This window comes from Lissotriton vulgaris, chromosome 4_2 (assembly GCF_964263255.1).
Source record: "Lissotriton vulgaris chromosome 4_2, aLisVul1.2, whole genome shotgun sequence".
Classification (NCBI taxonomy): domain Eukaryota; kingdom Metazoa; phylum Chordata; class Amphibia; order Caudata; family Salamandridae; genus Lissotriton; species Lissotriton vulgaris.
The window spans coordinates 20,166,276-20,184,855 of record NC_141692.1 but is presented as its reverse complement, the minus strand read 5'-3'; the positions used below and the strand labels follow the sequence as shown (position 1 = coordinate 20,184,855).

The window sequence follows — 18,580 nt, the reverse complement described above, 5'->3', positions numbered from 1 at the left end:
TTCACCACTTCATTTTCAAATTTTGCCATACCCTGAGGGCTAACCTTATTACTTTTAATCGTACCTTTTTGAAAAATCTGGGAGCGCCAAATTTAAATAAAAAAACAATACTACCTCCTTCGAGGTGAACCATGGCATTCAAGATCTTCCCCCAATTAGAACCAGGAGGGCTAGAGAGAAGGCAGCGAATATTTTTAAACTGATAGACCAGGGAGTAAAGAAAGACATCTGGGAGCGCAAGGCCTCCTTTAACTAGCCTTCGTTTTAACTTCTTCCAAGATAACCTGGAATTTTTGTTGGCCCATATAAAGCTCCCTATCGTTCTTTGGATTTTGCCCAAACATTTTCCGGGAAAGTCAAGTGGAACAGCCCCAAACAGATAGGTCAACTTCGGCAGGATTACCATTTTGACTAGGTTTACCCTGCCGAAGATAGTAAGGGGGAGATTCTGACATTTAAAAAAAAAGATGATCAATTTCTTTGGACACTTTCTTCAGATTTGTCGGCACAAATTCTTGATAACTCTTCCCCTCATTGTCAGTCCCTCTCTCTACTTGTCACTCAATCTCAGTTTCACACACACACAGAGACATTTTCTCACACATTCAAACATGCACAGATACACACCCTTACTCCCACCGCATCCACACAGCATACATTTATTTTTATTATGCTAATAGTGAATACAATAGTCAGGGGCACATTTGGTGCCCTTCTTGTATACTCCAGCTCAAACCAGTTAAGGGAGCCATTGGCTTCTGCTTTGATGTGAAACTAGACAAAGGACATGGGAGTATCCTCCCCATTGTCCAGCCCCTCCTTTGCGGAGGGACTCCTGAATCAACCCAACCCCTTCCTTATGGTACTTAAGGACTTACGTGAGGGTGGGTCCCCAGATTCATCTTTTGATTCAATTCAGATCTAACTGCTTTCTGGACATTCTGAATGTGTTGAACTGACCACATCGGACTGACCACATCAGACTTCACTTTGGGAATCAGGACTGCAACCAGGAAGACTCTGTGTCCTCCTGATCCCTTCATTCTGCAAGCCTGCTGCATCATTAGTGTCCAGGCTCCATACAGGTTCCATCCAGGGCCTGTGGACATCCAAAGACAACCGAAGGCACCTCAATGTAGCTGACTGATTTGATGATCCTGGGCTCCTATGGACTCCAACAGGTTCCATCCAGGGCCTGTGGACATCCAAAGACAACCAAAGGCACCTCAATGTAGCTGACTGATTGGATGATCCTGGGCTCCTATGGACTCCAACAGGATCAGTAACACAGAAGGTGGTTCTGCAACCTCTTTGAGGCCCGCACCGTCTTCAGACCAAGTCTGAGTCCAGGATCCCTTGTCAACACCGCCAGAACTGAATCCCTGTGCACCTCAGTGTGTGGCCGTTGCTAAGGCTGGGTGACTCTTGTCTCCAGAGATCTTCAGCCCCTGTTGATTCTAATAGGCTCCCCTGCTTGCTCGAGGCCGACCATAACTTACTTCAACGTGGCGAGTCTCTTAGGCCTTTTTAGTCCTGATATTGCACCATTTCATCTTCGTCCAAATGTCGACAAGGCCTGTTGGTGCTCCCACCGGACACCGACCACCTGGATATCGACATCTAATGTGGGACAGCACAAACTCCATTGCTGGTCATCCTCAGCATCATCTCTATGTGTGCTGCATTGTGCAGCACTTATAGAAAACAGCAAAAGACCATTAAGGTGACCCTTTCTGCACATTAACAATCATTTAAAGAAATTACGTTTTGCAACTTCTATGTGGGCTGCATTGAGCAACACACATAGAAGTTACAAATAACCATTTAAAGATTGTTCACGTTCAGGAAGGGGGACCTTCCTGCACATAAACAATCTCCCCCTGTAACGCAGACTCCCTTGCATTATGGTCCAAGGGTGCCTTCGTTGGCGCTAGCTGTCCAAATTTAGCGCAGGTGCAGGGGGTGAAGAAGGTCTGCAACATATTGTTGTAAATATGGTGCAGCCCTGTGTTTCAGAAGTGGCAGAGCATGGTGTTAGGCCAAGGAGGCTAACACTGCACACCACCACTTCTATTGTGCATATGCCCCTTTGCAATAAGAAAATAGTACTAAGTGTAACAGGACTGTAGTTGTATTTTTGGGCCAAATTACTCATAATTACATAAAGTAGCATATTCATGAAATTTTCTGTAATTTTGCATTTACAAGTAATGCAGAATTACAGAAATTACACAAATTACTCGAGCATAATCAAAATGTATCCCAGGACTACGCGCTTGGCTTCATTATTGGTCAAAGGCCAAGATGATCTGCTAGTGAAATGAAAGAAACTTATATAGCGCACGACTTACCCTGGGGCATCTCCGCGCTTGCTTAGGGAACCCGTCCTGGTATTCCCCTGTGAGATAACCCTGACAGGGTATCCACAAGGTGAAAGCCAGGCATCCCACCGCGAGGGGCCGTTGTGGAGATTAAGCAAGCTATTGCCCAGAGTCGCAGAGTGTGAACCCATGAGTCGAGAAGGCACCGGAGCGAGAATTAACGAGTCCGTGGAAATATTGAGCCCAAGACCCGCCGAGGCGGGGAATTGAACCCTGGTCCAGGGCCAAACTCGAGCTCCAGGTCTGCCGCCTCTAACCCCTGAGCCACACTTCTCCACATAGTCACCCCCACATAATGAGGTAGTGATTTTTTATACATGTATTTATTATTATTAATATTGACTGACGTTTATAAAGCACAAACTTTCACCTGGTAGGTACCATGGTGCTGCCATACAACCTTAATAACACATCCAACCTACCCACTTCCTGCAGCAGTTAGTCTAATACTGAGTAACCTACTCTAGTTTCGGAAAAGCCATGTTTGCGACTCTTCCTAAAGCTGTACATGTTCTGAATGGCTCTTGGTTAGTTTGAAAGTTTATTCCACAGCCGAGCTGCCAGAGTCTGGTAAGCTCTACCCACCCAGTCCAATTTCCTGAACCCTGACACACATTCCACGTTAGATGATGCAGATCGTAAATGCCTTGAGGACTGTAGTAACTGAAAGTCTTTACCATCCCATTAAACACTTTATGGACTATACATATGACCCTAAACACAATTGTCTCTCTGAATGAGAGCCAGTGGAGTTCTTTTATTGTGCCCGAGGCTGAGTCATATCTAGACCAATTCAATGCTTGTATCATACACAGATTCTTTATCTGGCGCTCCTAGTAGAAGTGAACTCCATTAGTCAATCCTGCTTAATATGGTGCATGGTACTACTAGTTTTCTAGCTGACTGGGGTGGTAAAAAACACAATTTGGTGGTTGTCTTATTGATTTGAGTTTCAATGTACAATTTCTAGTCCGCAAATACCCCCAAACTCTGAACAGAAGAGGGGGAATGTGATTGCCTGAAATCTGCTATCTCTAGCAGTCTCTGTGACAAGATGTGATGGCTGACAACAAACACAGCTGAAAGATCTAGACAAATCATTACTGAAGTCTAAACACTGTAAAAAAAAAAACTGTTCAAACTCATCAAGTCCCAAGCTAACAATCGTCCTAATCTCTCGTCACTGGGTCAAGGGACATTGCCAAACTGTGAAGAATTTTCTGATTTCTTCATGGATAAGACTATTAAGATTGAAACTGAATTACGCTCTGCCTTTGATCACCTGTCAATCAGTCCACTGATCTCCCTCTTTCACCCAGGGTTGGATATCACTGACCCTGGGCAGCCCCACCTCCCCAAAAACAATGCATCCTGGAGTCTGTCCGAACCTTGGAGGAATGCACTATATGCAAATGCTGTTGACTTTGAAACCTTGCAATCACTGCAATGACCCTCTGCCATTGAACCTTTTCCTGGAAGTAAGATCCTCCTTACTATTACTTTGGACTATGATCATTAATGCATCACTTCGGCAAGGTGCTATTCCAGATTGCCTAAAATTGGGTCAATTTACTCCGATCCTAAAGAAACCTTCTGCCAATCCCATGGACCTTCATAACTTTCACCCAATATCTAACATCCCCACCTTGGCAAAGCTCCTGGAGAAATGTGTGCTCAACCAACTCTGCAGCCCCATCAACCATTTCCAACTCCTGGACCAAAGCCAATATGGTTTCCGCTCGGGCCTTAGTACATTGTGAATGATGCGCAAAAAATGTTGGACCACAATGCAGCGTGCAAATATTTCCTTCTTGAACTTTCATCCGCATTCGATACTGTCAAACACGATAATCTAATTGACCTCCTGGAACACAGGTTGGGGATGTCTGGGCCTGTATTAAATTGGTTCTCTTTGTTCCTTCAGAACAGATCCCAAAGCTTCAAGGGGAACCAATCCCTGTCCCATCCTGCACTGGTCACTCCGGGGGTTCAGCAGAGCTCAGCATTGTCTCCCACACTCTTTAACCTGTTCATGGTGCCTCTGACAGAAGTTAGAAAATCATCCAGCATTCCCTATCACATGTATGTGCATGATACCCAACTATTCCTGAAGCTTGCCTTCCCTGAGGACATCTAGTCCCTCAACTCAGTCCTTCTGGAAACACAAAGCTGGCTGACATGTAACCACCTGAAGCTAAATGCCCTAAAAATTGAATTCATCCTAGTTTCACCCCACAATCAATCTCCTGTAATGAAACAATGGTTGAATAAGCTCTCTGCCGGTAACTGACCTCACCTCATAGATTCTGCATCCTCTCTGGGTATTATATCAGACAAAAGTCTGAACATGCAGAAGGACATCAGTTCCCTCACCAAAGGAGTGAACTTCCAACTCAGCATCCTAAGGAAACTCAGACCGTATCTCCCAGCTCATGACCTAAAGGTTGCAGTGCAAGCATTAGTGATCTCAAAGCTGGACCATAGTAGTGCAAAGCTTTGTGGCTTGCCCAGAGTGAAGACGGCTCCTCTGAGGGTTGCCCTCAATTCTACTGCTAGGCTCACAACAGGCGCTAAAAAATACAACCATCTTTCTCTGGACTTGCTGGCCCTGAGCAGGGTTCCATATGAAGCTCAGATACACTTAAAAAGTGCATGCATGGCACACAAAGCCATCCACTTCAAGACCCCTCTGTATCTCACCCAGAAACGGGAGCTATCCTAAGTTTCGAGAGCCTCCAGAGACGCCAGCACCCTGCTGCTCAAACCACAAAAATCCAAGAAAAAAAAGACCTATAATCGAGCCTTCTCAGGTATGGCTGTGAGGATCTTGAACTCCCTTCCCCCAGAAGTCAGGGTGAACCCTTCCACGGTCCACTTCAAAAAAGAAGTCAAAGCACTCCTCTCTGCCTCAGCCTGAAGTCTCCATCTGTTTGTTTGCTTATACCCTTCTTAATGTATAAACTGTAAAGCGCTCCGACACCCTTGGTGGTCATGTTTGCGCTACATAAAACTTTCTAAATAAACCATCAACCATAATTCTCAGTTCATCCACCACAGGAAGTAGCACTGTTCCCAAGCCGTGTGCTGGCCTGAAGCCAGTTTGTTCATTCTCCAAAATGTTATGAGTTTCCAAGTAGCTAGCTAGGTTTTTGCTGGTCTATTTCGCCACAGACTTCACTGGGTATGGAAGCTGAGATATTGGGCGATAGTTACTAGGAGTGTTTACATCTGCCCACTGTTTGTCCAGTATTGGGGTAACTATCGCCTTCTTCCAGGCCAATGGTACATCACCATTGGAGAATGAATGATTGATTACATATTTTTTGTGATCTTAGAAGCAGTTCATCCCATCTTTATTTCCACAGAACGGGTGGGGCAGGATTTCAGCAGAGACCCTGAGGGAATAGTAGAGATCAGAGGCTTCAACTCCTCACTTTTATGTTTTCTGTATTTTGTCGTCTAGTGCTATCGCTTCTTCTTGAGGAATCATCTTAGTCCTTTCCTTATCAGTCTGGTCATCATCCATTACATCCTCATTCTTTATGTCATTTATGATTATATCAATTTTATTGTTAAAAAACATATCTGATAGACTGTCACATAGTTTTTGTAAAGGATTCTCAAGTAGCCCTATGCAAACTGGATTAGCTAGCTCATTCACTATACTAAAAATGTCTTTAGATCAAACGGCAGAATTTCCGTTTTGGCGGAATTGCATTTAAGGTGGTTATTAGTCATCCACGCAAAGGTCCCAGTCAGACACTCTTTCAGGGTCTGTTCAGCGTTTGTCGAGTCCTCATATAGGACTAGGACCAATTGTGTGTCATCGGCATATGCTATTGTGCTGATGTTGAAGGAGGAAATTAGTTCAAACAAGGTGACCATATACAAGTTGAATAGAGTAGGGCTCAGACTTGAGCCCTGAGGTACCCCTGACCGAACCTCCTTCTCTTCGTAACAGAACTGGCCCAGCATAATAACCTGCCGTCTATACGTCAGAAAAGTTTTGAACCATTTTAACACGGTGCTCGCTATGCCTGCACTAGTCAGGTGATGTAGTAAAATAGCGTGGGACACGGTGTGAAAGGCAGCAGATAGATCCAATAGGATCAGGACAACTCTCTTGCCCTGATCCAATGCAGTTCTTATGGTCTCTGTTGTAAACAGTAGTGCAGACTCTGTAGAGTGGTGTGCTCGGAAACCAGCTTGATTAGGATGAAGAATATTTTTCTCCTCCAAATAAGCCGTCAGCTGCTTGTTGACACAGGCTCATGCCGTTTTACATAAAGCTGGGAGAAGCGAAATGGGCCGTAGATTAGATAGGACTGTAAGGTCCCGTAGAGCTTTTTTCTGTAGGGGTCCAACAGCTGCAACTTTCCAGTGTGCTGGGATCTTGCCTGTTTGGAGTGATGAGTTAAGGATGTGATGCAGGAGCAATACTTTAAGAGAACCCTTAGGTTGAAATGCGTGTCAAAACGCTGCCACCAGTCAGAAAATCAATATTCCTCAGTGCGGGGAGCATTAACCAGCCACCATATTCTTCGGTGCCAGACCACGATCCCCCATATTGTTATTGTTTTAAATAACGTAAACAATTAAGATTTAATTAAATGAAATACAGTGAGTCGCAAATCCTATTTTGCGAGTTGGTAATAGGTTACAGACTTGCAAAATAGGGTATGTACTTAGCACAGACCTTTTTTGCAATTACAAATAGACCGATTTCCCTTTTGCAACCACAAAAACATACATCTGGCCCACCGAACATTAAGAGCAGAGAAGTGCCCACTTTCTAAAAGTGTAATTTCTAAAACAGCAATGTTAAATCCAACTTAACCAGTAAAGAGCATTTATCAAGACCATTCCAAACATCTGAAATATGAAAAGGCTATGCCTCTCTGATCAGGTATTTCAGCTTACAGGTATGTTACGTATTTCCCGACGTTAGCCTATGGGAGCAGTACGCATCACAGCATTGAAAAACTAATTGAGCTATTTGCCGCTACTAGAACATGTAAAACACAAACATAAATGTCCTTCCTTTTACTGACATAGCACCGTACCACATGAGTTACCTAGTGTCTGCCTTAGAGTTCACTTCTGTTAAATAAAAGTGGAATGTAAGCCTTGGCAAGTAGTTTCAAATGCAAAGTCAAAGTGGCCGTAAACTGCACATGCAGGCCCTTTAATGCTCTTCAGTCACCCATGTTGAAGCCCTATGTCAGTATTAAAATTCTGATTATGACAGTATGGATTTTCATTATCATTGGTAATTTGCTTGTTACAGATTCCCCTGATGAAGGGCTACTATAAGACAGCCCGAAATGCATCTGGAACTTTGAAGCTTGCTTCTGCATGCTGAATTTAAGCTGAACCATTTATTCCTTCATGGACTGTTTTGAATAAATAACGCAGATCTACAAGCACTCGTGTTTTGGATAGTATTTGTTGAAAGTTTTGGAATCTATGTATATCGTTTCTGATTACTGTGGATTGACAGTACTATAGTTGTGCCATCGAACTTGGATAACTTTGGCTGTACACTATTATGTGACACACTTGTAGTGCACTAGGTTAACTTGGATACACTTCCAGGTATTTTTCTTTCATCCAGGCCCTTTAATGGCAGGCATGGTATATGGTTACTGTTGTGAGTGGCACAGTCAGTGCTGCAGGCAACCTAGTGACATTTAATTTTGCGAGCCCTGGGCGCAGGTAGTGCACATTACTAGGGACTCACAAGTAAATTTAATTTGACATTTGGGTCTGAGCAAATGCAACCATGTTTTAGGGAGAAAGCACCAGCACTTTAGCACTGTTAGCAGTCATAAAGTGCACAGAGTCATAAAGGCAGCAAATACAAGTACTGACAAGCATTTGCAATGTGATCAGTCTTGTTTTTGTGGATTTTGTGCACAGTTGGAACTAAATTTAAAGCGCCTTCAAAAAGCCCACACCCTGTCTATCCAAATTACAAAGGTCACTTCATGTGGAGAAGTGTGGCTCACTGGTTAGAGCAGGCAGACCCTGAAGCAGAGGTCAGACCCGGGACCAGGGTTCAATTCCCGACGCGGCAGGGTCTTGAGCTCAAATGTCCACAGACTCAATATTTCTCGCTTCGGTGCCTGACCTAATCATAGGTCCCACTCTGCAACTCAGGGCATTAAGCTTGCTTAATCTCCACGACGGCCCCCTGCAGCGGGATGCCTGGCTTTCACCTTGGGGATGCCCTGTAGGGGCTATCTCACAGGGAAAAGCCAGGACGGGTTCCCAAGGCAAGTGCTTAGAGACCCCTGGGTGATAAGCGCTATATAAATCCAATATACAATACAATACAATATGAGTGATGGTGAATTTTACTTCATAACTGCACAAAAAATTAATTCCAATCACCGTGAACTATAAATTGGAAACTTCTTTTCAGCTCTACTGTTGCACCGATGACTTTCATTAGTTACATTAGTTAGGAACTTACTCATTTTGGTATTCACAGAAGGCACTTACTCATTTAGGTATTTGCAGAAGTTAGGAGTCCTAACTTTAGGACTCCTAAATACCTTCTGCGAATACCGAAAGTCTTAAAGTTAGGATTTTTCTCAGCTTAGGAGTAGTAAAGTTAGGATTCCTAACTTCTGTGAATACCGAAATGAGTAAGTGCCTTCTGTGAATACCAAAATGGTAGTAAGTTTAGGATTTTGTCTTAAGTTAGTTCCGTGAATCGGGCCCCTGGTCTCTGAATTAAAATACACTTTACACCAACATGACATTTGTGAATGTGTGTTGTATTTGTATAGCGCGAACCGTAACCCGTAAGCATCCCGGCGCTTGTACTCCTACCACAAGGGAACCCCTCCTGGCTTTTCCTTGTGAGGTGTCCACTCCTGGGCATCCCATGGTGAAACCAGGCATCCCTTCTGTATTGGGGGCCTTTGTGGAGACTAAACAAGCTATTGCCCAGAGTTGCAGCGTGGGGCCCATGCTTAGATTCAGCACTGAGGCGAGAATATATGGTCAGAGGAATTTAAGCCCGATCCCGCCGAGGCGGGAATCGAACCCTGGTCCCTGGCCAGCGCTCTGCATCAAGGTCTGCCACTCTAACCATTGAGCCACACTTCTCCACCTGTTAATGAATGTTAACCCGAACTGTGCACCACTTAGGGATTAGAGACCTCCTCCGAAGTATAGAATCGATAAATGAAGTCCAGTTCACCTCTGACGAGCCTGAAGGTTCAAAAGAAGGGTATTTTAAATGAAGAGGTGCAATAAAGTGTATTTTAAAGGAAGAGATGCAATAAAGTGTGTTTTAAAGAAAGAGGGGCAATAAAGTGTATAATAAAGGACGAGGTGCAATAAAGTGTATTTTAACTGCTGAATTCATGAAGACATCAGTGTCTGCCTCGCCTTCTCTTCTGTGATTCACCTGCTCATTATGGCAGCCAGGTCCCTTTTGTTCTACTCATTAAACTTTGCATTCCTCGGTACGCTGGTCATTACCCCGATTGCACACTACCTGAGGAGAGGGTGTTTCAACGATAGCAATTCTTTTAAAGGAAACACCATCAAACTAGTTCACAAGCACATCTTTCACCACCTTCCTTATTTCCTCAACAGTTGCTATATAAACCCAGTGACTTAGACACCGGAAAGGTATTCCATCACATTAGGACATCACACGAGAAGGGCCCCCTACTGAATTCACTCACAACCCTTCCACAGACACCACACAAGCAGAACCCCATACTGAACTCACTCAGAACCCTGCCACAGACACCACACAAGAAGCTACCCATACTGACTTCACTCAGAACCCTTCCACAGACACCACACAAGAAGGAACCCACACTCACCTCACTCAAAACCCTTCCACAGATTCCACACAAGCAGGACCCCATACTGAACTCACTCAGAACCCTGCCACAAACACCACATGATTAAGCAAAATTAGGACCCCATACTTACCTCCTCAGAACCCTGCAACAGACACCACACAAGAAGGACCCTATATTTAGTTCCCTCAGAACCCTGTCACAAACACCACACACATTTCATCAGATTTGTGCTGCTCCGTCTTGAAGCGATGAAGGCTGAGGTGGTCTCCCTCCTGGCTGCTGCCCTCCTCTTTGGGACAGGTAAGGGTGCCCAGCAGATTGTATGGTATGACTCTACCCATTGGGACTTCCTGTAGAAGCTAAAATGCAGAAGTGCATAGGTGTGCTGGGCAGATCTGAACACCTATTGTAGCATGTGTTTAGGATGGGAAAAGTTCATCAACTATAGAGTCATCTGTGCAAGGCTGTGTCTGAGTACTCACCAACATGTCAGCCTGTGTCACTATGTGGTACTGTGTATGAATGGTCACCTATGGATCTACCTGTGGATGCTGGGCAGATCTCATCACCTATAGAAACCTATGCAGGTGCTCTATGACTAGTCTGTTGTAGATCAATACGTGGAGCTTTGAAGACCTCATCTCCTATAGTTCTAACCCTGAAGTCTTTGCATGTCTGATCAATCACCTATGGATCGATCTGTGTGGCTGTGCAGAAAGAATCAATCACTCAACAAGCTGTGCATGAACGGTCAGCTCTGATCTACTAGTGAGGGCTGTGCAGAGCGCATCACCTATAGATTGTCGGAATGACTGGCTGCCTGTGGGTTATATTGTGTATAATGTGTAGAAGTCGTCAACTACAAGACCAGCTCTGTATGAACGGTGGGCTCTGGATCTACTAGTGAGGGCTGTGTTGAGCACATCACCTAATAATTTTACCCTATAGAGTCTATATGAATGGTCACCTGTGGGCTACATTTGTGTAGACTGTGCAGAAATCACCAAATACAGAACTAGCTGTGTGAAACTGTATATGAACAGTCAGTTCTGGATCTACTAGTGAGGGCTGGGCTGAGCACATGTGGGATATATTTCAACTACAGACCTAGCTGTGCATGAAAGGACAGCTCTGGATCTACTACCGAGGGCTGTGTTAAGTGTATCACCTATAGATTGATGTTACCCTATAATGTCTGTATGACTTGTCATTTGTGGGATATATTTGTGTATACTCTGCAGAAATTGTGAATTACATAACTGGCTGTGTGAAGCTGTGTATGAACAGTCAGCTCTGGATCCACCTCTGGATGCTGAGCATATCTCATCACCTATAGAAACCTGTGAGGGCACTCTATGGCTTGTCTGCTGTAGCTCAACCTGTGGAGCTCTATTGAACTCTTCACTTATAGTTCTAACCCTTTAGTTGTTGCATTGTGATTGATCACCTATGGATATATACAGAAGGAGCTGAATGAAGCTGTGTAGGATTTATCAGCCTAGAACCCCCCAGTGGAGACATTACTAATACTTCTATATCTGGGAGTGCTGTTGACTGGTCATATATGGATATACCTCTGTAGGGTGCGCTGCACTCATTCCTACACATCTACCTGTATGTGGTTTGTATGACTAGACACTAATGAATATACCTTTCTATGATCTGCAGAACCTGAGGCCCTATGGCTCTAGCCATGTGCGCTTTCTATAGCTGGTCATGTATGGATGCAACTGTGTGGGATGTGCAGCATTCATCCCTACAGGTCTATCTATGTGTGTTTTGTATGACTGGCCATCTATGAACATACCTGTGCACGCTGTGGAGAATGAGTGCATACAGACTATCTGTGTGTACTGAGTATGGCTGGTCACCAATGGATATATATGTGTAGGTTGGGCAGAACGTGTCCCCTACAGGTCTAGTGATGGGCAGCTGTGTCTGATTTGTTGAGCTAAGGATCTAGAGATGGAGGCCCTGCAGAACTCTACACTGTGTAGAACTCATCACCTATAGATCTCCTTGCACTGGGGTGTGTCAAACGCATCACCTATAAAAGTATCTGTGTGCATCTGTGCAGAATTCATCAGCTAAAGCCCTATTCCCTTTGGATGTGTGGTGTCTCATCCTTTATAGCTACACCACTGTGGGACTACACAGGGCTCATCACCTACAGATTCACAAGTGTGTTGCTGTGCAGAATTTATAGCATATAGTTGGACAAATCTGAAGCTGCACAGAGTGCTTCACTGATATTCCCACCATTTTTGAGAGCTCATCATCTATAGATGTCCTTGTTTAAGACTGTGCAGAGCTGTCACTTACAGATGATCTTGTATGAGACATTGGGGATACGATCATCTATAGATGACCCGTGTGGAGCTGTGCAAAGCTCATCACCTGTAAATTATCATTTGTGGGGCTATGCCGAGGTCATCAACTATAGAAGATCTTGAATGGGGCTGTGCTGAGCTCATTGTCCATCGATAACCTTGTGTGTGTGGGGCTGCGCAGAGTTCATTATCCATAGATGCTCTTTTGTGAGGCTGTGTAGACCCCTTCACTTATAGATTCCGTTCTCTGGGGCTGTGCATAGCTCATTATCCATACATGATCTTGTGTGGGGCTGCGCAGAGTTCATCATCCATAGATGATCTTGTGAGGGGCTGAGCAAAGTTCATCATCCATATTTGACCTTGTGTGAGGCTGTGCTGAGTTCCTAATCTAAAGACAATATTGTGTGGAATTCTGTAGAACCCTTCACTTACAGATGACCTTGTGTGGGGTTTTGCAGAGTTCATTATCTATAGATAATCTTGTGTGGGGTTGCCCAGATGTTATCATCAATAGAGGATCTTGTGTGGGGCTGTGTAGAGCCCATCACTTACAGATGACCTTGTGTGGGGTTTTGCAGAGTTCATTATCTATAGATAATCTTGTTTGGGGCTTCCCAGATTTCATCATCCATAGAGGATCTTGTGTGGGGCTGTGCAGAGCTCATCATCCATAGATGATCTTGTTTGGAGCTGCACAAAGTTAATCATCCATACACTTTTTGTGTGGGGCTGCGCTGAGTTAATCATCAATAGATAATCTTGTGTTGTATTGTGCAGAGCCCGTCACTTACAGATGATCTTGTGTGAGGCTGTGCAGACCTCATCATCCATAGATAATCTTGTGTGGGGCTGAGCAGAGTTCATTTTCCATAGATGACCTTGTGTGGGGCTGTGCAGAGTTCATTTCCCATAGATGATCTTGTGTGAGGCTGTGCAGACTTCATCATCCATAGATGATCTTGTGTGGGGCTGTGCAGAGTTCATCATCCATAGATGATCTTGTGTGGGGCTGTGCAGAGTTCATCATCCATAGATGATCTTGTGTGGGGCTGTGCAGAGTTCATTTTCCATAGATGACCTTGTGTGGGGCTGTGCAGAGTTCATCATCCATAGATGATCTTGTGTGGAGCTGTGTAGTGCCGGTCACTTACAGATGACCTTGTGAGGGGCTGTGCGGAGATCATCATTAATAGATGATCTTGTGTGAAGCTGCGCTGAGATCATCATCTACACATAATCTTGTGTGGAATTGTGTCGAGCCCGTCTCTTACAGATGAATTTATGTGGGGCTGCGCAGTGTTCAGCACCTATAGACGATCTTGTGTGGGGTTGCACTGAGTTCATCATCTATAGATAGTTTTGCATGGGACAGCGCGGAGTCCATCGCCCATAGATAATCTTGTGTGGGGTTTCGCTAAGTTTGTCATCTATAGATGATCTTGTGTGGGGCTATACAGAGCTCATCATCCTTAGATTATCGTGTGTGGGGTTGGGCTGAGTTCATCATCTATAGATAATCTTGTGTGGAACTGTGTAGAACCTGTCACTCACAGATGACCTTGTGTGTTGCTGTGCAAAGTTCATCCTCTATAGGTGATCTTGTGTGGGGCTGAACTGAGTTAATCATCTGAAGATAATCCTGTGTGGAAATGTGTAGAGCCCATCACTTACACATGATCTTGTGTGGGGTTGCACTGAGTTCATCATCCAAAGATGATCTTGTGTGGGGCTGTGAAGAGTTCATCATCCATAGATGATCTTATGTGGGGCTGCGCTGCGTTAATCATCTAATGATGATCTTGTGAGGAGCTATGCAGAGTGGATCACTTGTAGATGATCTTCTCTGTGGCTGTATAGATTTGAACATCTATAGATGATCTTGTGTGGGGCTGTACAGAGCTGAACATCCATAGATGATCTTGTGTGCGACTCTGCCGATCTCATCACCTGCAGAGGATCTTGTGTGGGGCTGTACAAAGCTGAACATCTATAGATGATCTTCTCTTGGGCTGTACAAAGCTGAACATCTATAGATGATCATGTGTGGGGCTGTGCAGAGTTCATTATCCATAGATGACCTTATGTGGGCTGTGCAGAGTTCATCATCCATATATGATCTTGTGTGGTGCTGGGCTGAGTTAATCATCTAATGATGATCTTGTGTGTGTGGAACTCAGCAGAGTGGATCACTTGTAGATTATCTTCTTTTGGGCTGTACAGAGCATAACATCTTTAGATGATATTGTGTGGGACTGTGTGGAGCCCATCTCCCACAGACACACTGGTGTAGACTGGACAGGACAGACCCCTAGTCCGAATGTGTTTATGCGGCTTACCTAAAAGACAATCTGACTCTCTGTCCACTGATGCTCAGTCCAACTGAGGGAGTGACCCTTCTTGGATGTTGTTGTTCACCTTTCTACTACAGAGCACAGTCACATATGAGCTGTAAGTAGACTTATCCACACATGAGCTTAAAGGCTTCCCTAGATGGCGTCTCCACATTTGTTAGAGCACTTCCTGCTTTTCTTCCTTGACTCTCGAGTATCTTCCCACTAGTGGTCATGCCCCAAAACATCTTTGCGAAAAAGAAGAACAAGGGAGACCCTACTCACAACGGAACCAGGGTAAAGTGTTTATCCAGAAAAACAATGGTTCCTGTGGCATATCACTAGTTAAGTCTACAATAAATCGGGCACTTAATGCCTATCCCACTATTAGAAACAGGGTGGCAAAGAGAAAAGACACAATTAAGTCCGTATCAAACCATTCTTTTATGTAAATCTTTGATTGAAAAAAATCAACAATGCTTTCGACTACAACATATACTACAATATATAAGGTGCAATGTGTCCCCAGTGATTTGTGAAGTAACCAAAGAAACAACGTGTGTACATTTAGGTGAACTATACAGGTTACAATTGTGACTATTTACAAGAAAAGAGACATGACTCCAAAAAACTATTTAAATCAATCATAGAACAGTTGCTACACAATCATAAGCACTGTGTGAGTCTCATTCGCCTCCAGTATGTCGACGGCGTTTCGACCCTTAGAGTAAGGGTCTCATCAGGACAAAAGAGTGTGGGACGTCTTAGAAAGGGCTAATGGATGGAAACCAATGCGTGTAGAAGTAAAATAAATTTACTTACAGTGAACCCAGCCGGGCACACTGTCATAGACACTTTGGTAGTTGTAGTATCTCTGTATCAAAAACGGACGATGACGCTGCTGAGCAAAATCACTCAGAGTTCTGAGCCCGATGTAGACTAGCGCACTCGCACTTCCTGGAAGGCAGCGATCGAGCGAGTGCTTCAAGCGCCCAGATATCTTCTGGCCAATTCGCGCAGTGATGGCAACGTCCGTTTGCACATAAATTCAATTACTGTAACTAGCGAGTGCGCTAGTCTACATAGGGCTCAGAACCCTGAGTGATTTAACTAGTGATATGCCACAGGAACCATTGTTTTTCCAAAACATCTCTGGCCAGAAGATGGAATCACCAGAGCCTACTACATGAAAGTCCACAAGGAGATTGTCCTCTGTCAAACTGCATAGACCCTAAAACAATCCCCTCTACTAGAGCCTGGATAAAGGAAACTATAAAATCCAGATAATATTAGAAAATAGTGTGTGTTTTCAGATGAGCCTGAAAACCACTCAGGAAAGGCCACGTTTGCTGCCTGAACTCCAGGTGTATAAATGAGTAAAGTAACGTTGGCGCGTCTGTGCTAATTTTGGAACGCCTGTGCTTCATGTGTCTGCCATAAAATCAAGGGGTGAGTTGGTGTGAGCAGAAGCTGGATCCAAGGTGCCCAGATGAGCCAACATCTACTCCATGGAGCTGTAAAAGGTTGCTCACAATCAAGCTGGTCACGAGGACCATACAATACTGTCCTTAGCCAGGGCCTGGTACAGAGCAGCAAAGACACACCGGGCTACATACAGAGCCAAGGGCAGACAGGGCACCCACTGCCCTTTCCCTCCCCACAACAATCACAGACAGATCCAAGCCTGTGATGGCTGTGCTCAGGGCTGGGTAACCCCCATCCCCCCTCCATCACCTAAGACAGCCAGAGGTCCTGGCTTGGGTACATGAACCCTCCTACCCCTGCCATCCTCAACTCTACACTGAAACAGCCGCAGGGTTAGGGCGGTGCATGGGGGGCTGTATACCCCCTCCCTCCTCACCCACAATGACAGCAAGGAGGACACTCTCTGCCCCTCCTGCCCAGCCCTCCACCCCTGACTCCAGGACCCCCCTGTTGAAACTTTCTAGCTGCTGAGAGCAAGCAGAAGAAATTGGTGGATGTGCCCCGGGATAAGGTGGCCGGTGTTCATGGGGTGGGCAGTCATTTTCCATTCTAGGGATAAAACTCAACAGCAAATTCTTCTGAACTCAGAATGAGCAGCTGAAGTCAGCCATCTGTAATTAATAGGTAAGGTGAAATGATGCAACGAATGGAATCAAGAAAGGAAAATCCAAAAAGAAACACTAAAGAAGGCATCGTAGGTGGGGGTGAAACAATGGGTAAGAGGAGGGTGGATCCCATACCAGAGAAACATCACCAGCCAGAAAAAAATTAACAAACAACAGTGATCTGTAATGATCTAAAAGTCTGCTGGGAAAAACCCTCTGTTTTGAAAAAACAACGAAGCATATTGAATATATCTGTTGGATTTTTGCAAATACATTCACTGCATTAAGCAAAGCTATCATTTCTGAATACAGTTTGCAAACCATGAATAGATACATCTATTAATGCTTAAAAGGCACTGTGGGAGCTCAACACTTCTGCATATGCCACTTATGTTTGGTTTCTTTCATTTTTTCAGCTCACTCCTTGAAGTGCTATGTGTGTCCTCTCACCACTGGGAGCTGCGAGACTCAGGAAACCTGTGCAGCGGGGAAAGATAGGTACTGCGCCACAAAGACCTTAGCGATGGGTAAGTGAGGTCCGGTCCGACCCTATCATTTAACAACTCATGGATGCGAAATATTAATCCTGCTAAAAACGTGATGAAATGTATCCTGGGAATCATACAAAAAAAAACAATTGTAAATTTGTATACTCATAATTAATAAAAATCTTACAATTACTACATTCGTAAAGAAAATACACCAATTTAAAATACAGACCAATACATTTTAAAATTTCTAATAGTCTAAAATAGGTTTTCCCAAATAACATAGTTTCTAGACGTTACATCGGACCGTCATCTTTCCAGGACTTAACATAATTTGCAACAATTGATATTTCATAATTCATGTATAATATCATAAAATAGTCCTACATTTTTACCCTCAAATATTTTTTTACAAAAAATGTTTTTAGGCATCTAGATTTTCTGTGCGCAACTCACATGTATCCAACTTCTTTTTTACAAGTATTAAACATTTTGTAAAACAGATCCTCCCACTCACTCATGCTACGCATCCTCAAACAAATCTTCTGATGTCAAGTCAAGTCAAAGAAACCTTTATTTGGTTATTCACAACCATAAAGTGCAGTGCATCAAAAATATTTATGTTGTTCACTGTATAAAATGTAATCTTTAAAAAGTTAAAAGGATGTTTAGCTTACCCTAAAATGTTTCTCATTTACATTTACATGCTTACGCTTGATACAATCACACATCCCAGGTTTTTTCATTCATTCATTCCTTCCAATATGGTTCATAAAACTGTCCATTGTGGTAGATTGGGCGCTCAAATTTGTGTTCGTATATTTTGTAATGCAGCATCAACAGTAATAGCTGTACATAACCATTTATACATTTGGAAAGTACTTTTTGAAGACTTATTTTGGTCTTAAGAATTAATATTTTGCATCTTCAATCTTGCTGCCGTGCATCCCGCAAAAACTGAGGGAGATAAGAAACTTTTTTACCATCTACTATTACAGTCGTCGAGCTTCGAAAAAGTTGTATATGCGACGAAACACGTGTCGGCTGTCTGCATGCACGATATACACCTTGTGTCAACATCATCAAGACTTTACATGATTTTTTGCCTTTTATACCTTCTATGAATATT

The 18,580-nt window shown here is 43.8% G+C and overlaps 1 protein-coding gene across 2 annotated transcripts in view; it reads left to right on the top strand.

Annotated features, from left to right (window-relative positions):
- The window catches only part of LOC147718160 (uncharacterized), a 467,639-nt gene that overhangs the window by 347,978 nt on the left and 101,081 nt on the right, over positions 1-18,580 (top strand). Inside the window, exons 1-2 of one of the 2 annotated variants that reach the window (XM_086919260.1) lie at positions 10,050-10,510; positions 17,380-17,490. In XM_086919260.1, coding sequence (XP_086775386.1) covers positions 10,459-10,510; positions 17,380-17,490 — 163 coding nt within the window. In that variant the 5' untranslated portion in view covers positions 10,050-10,458. Of the gene's footprint in view, positions 1-10,049; positions 10,511-17,379; positions 17,491-18,580 lie in introns of those variants that run through there. The other variant, XM_086919263.1, reaches the window with a different exon arrangement.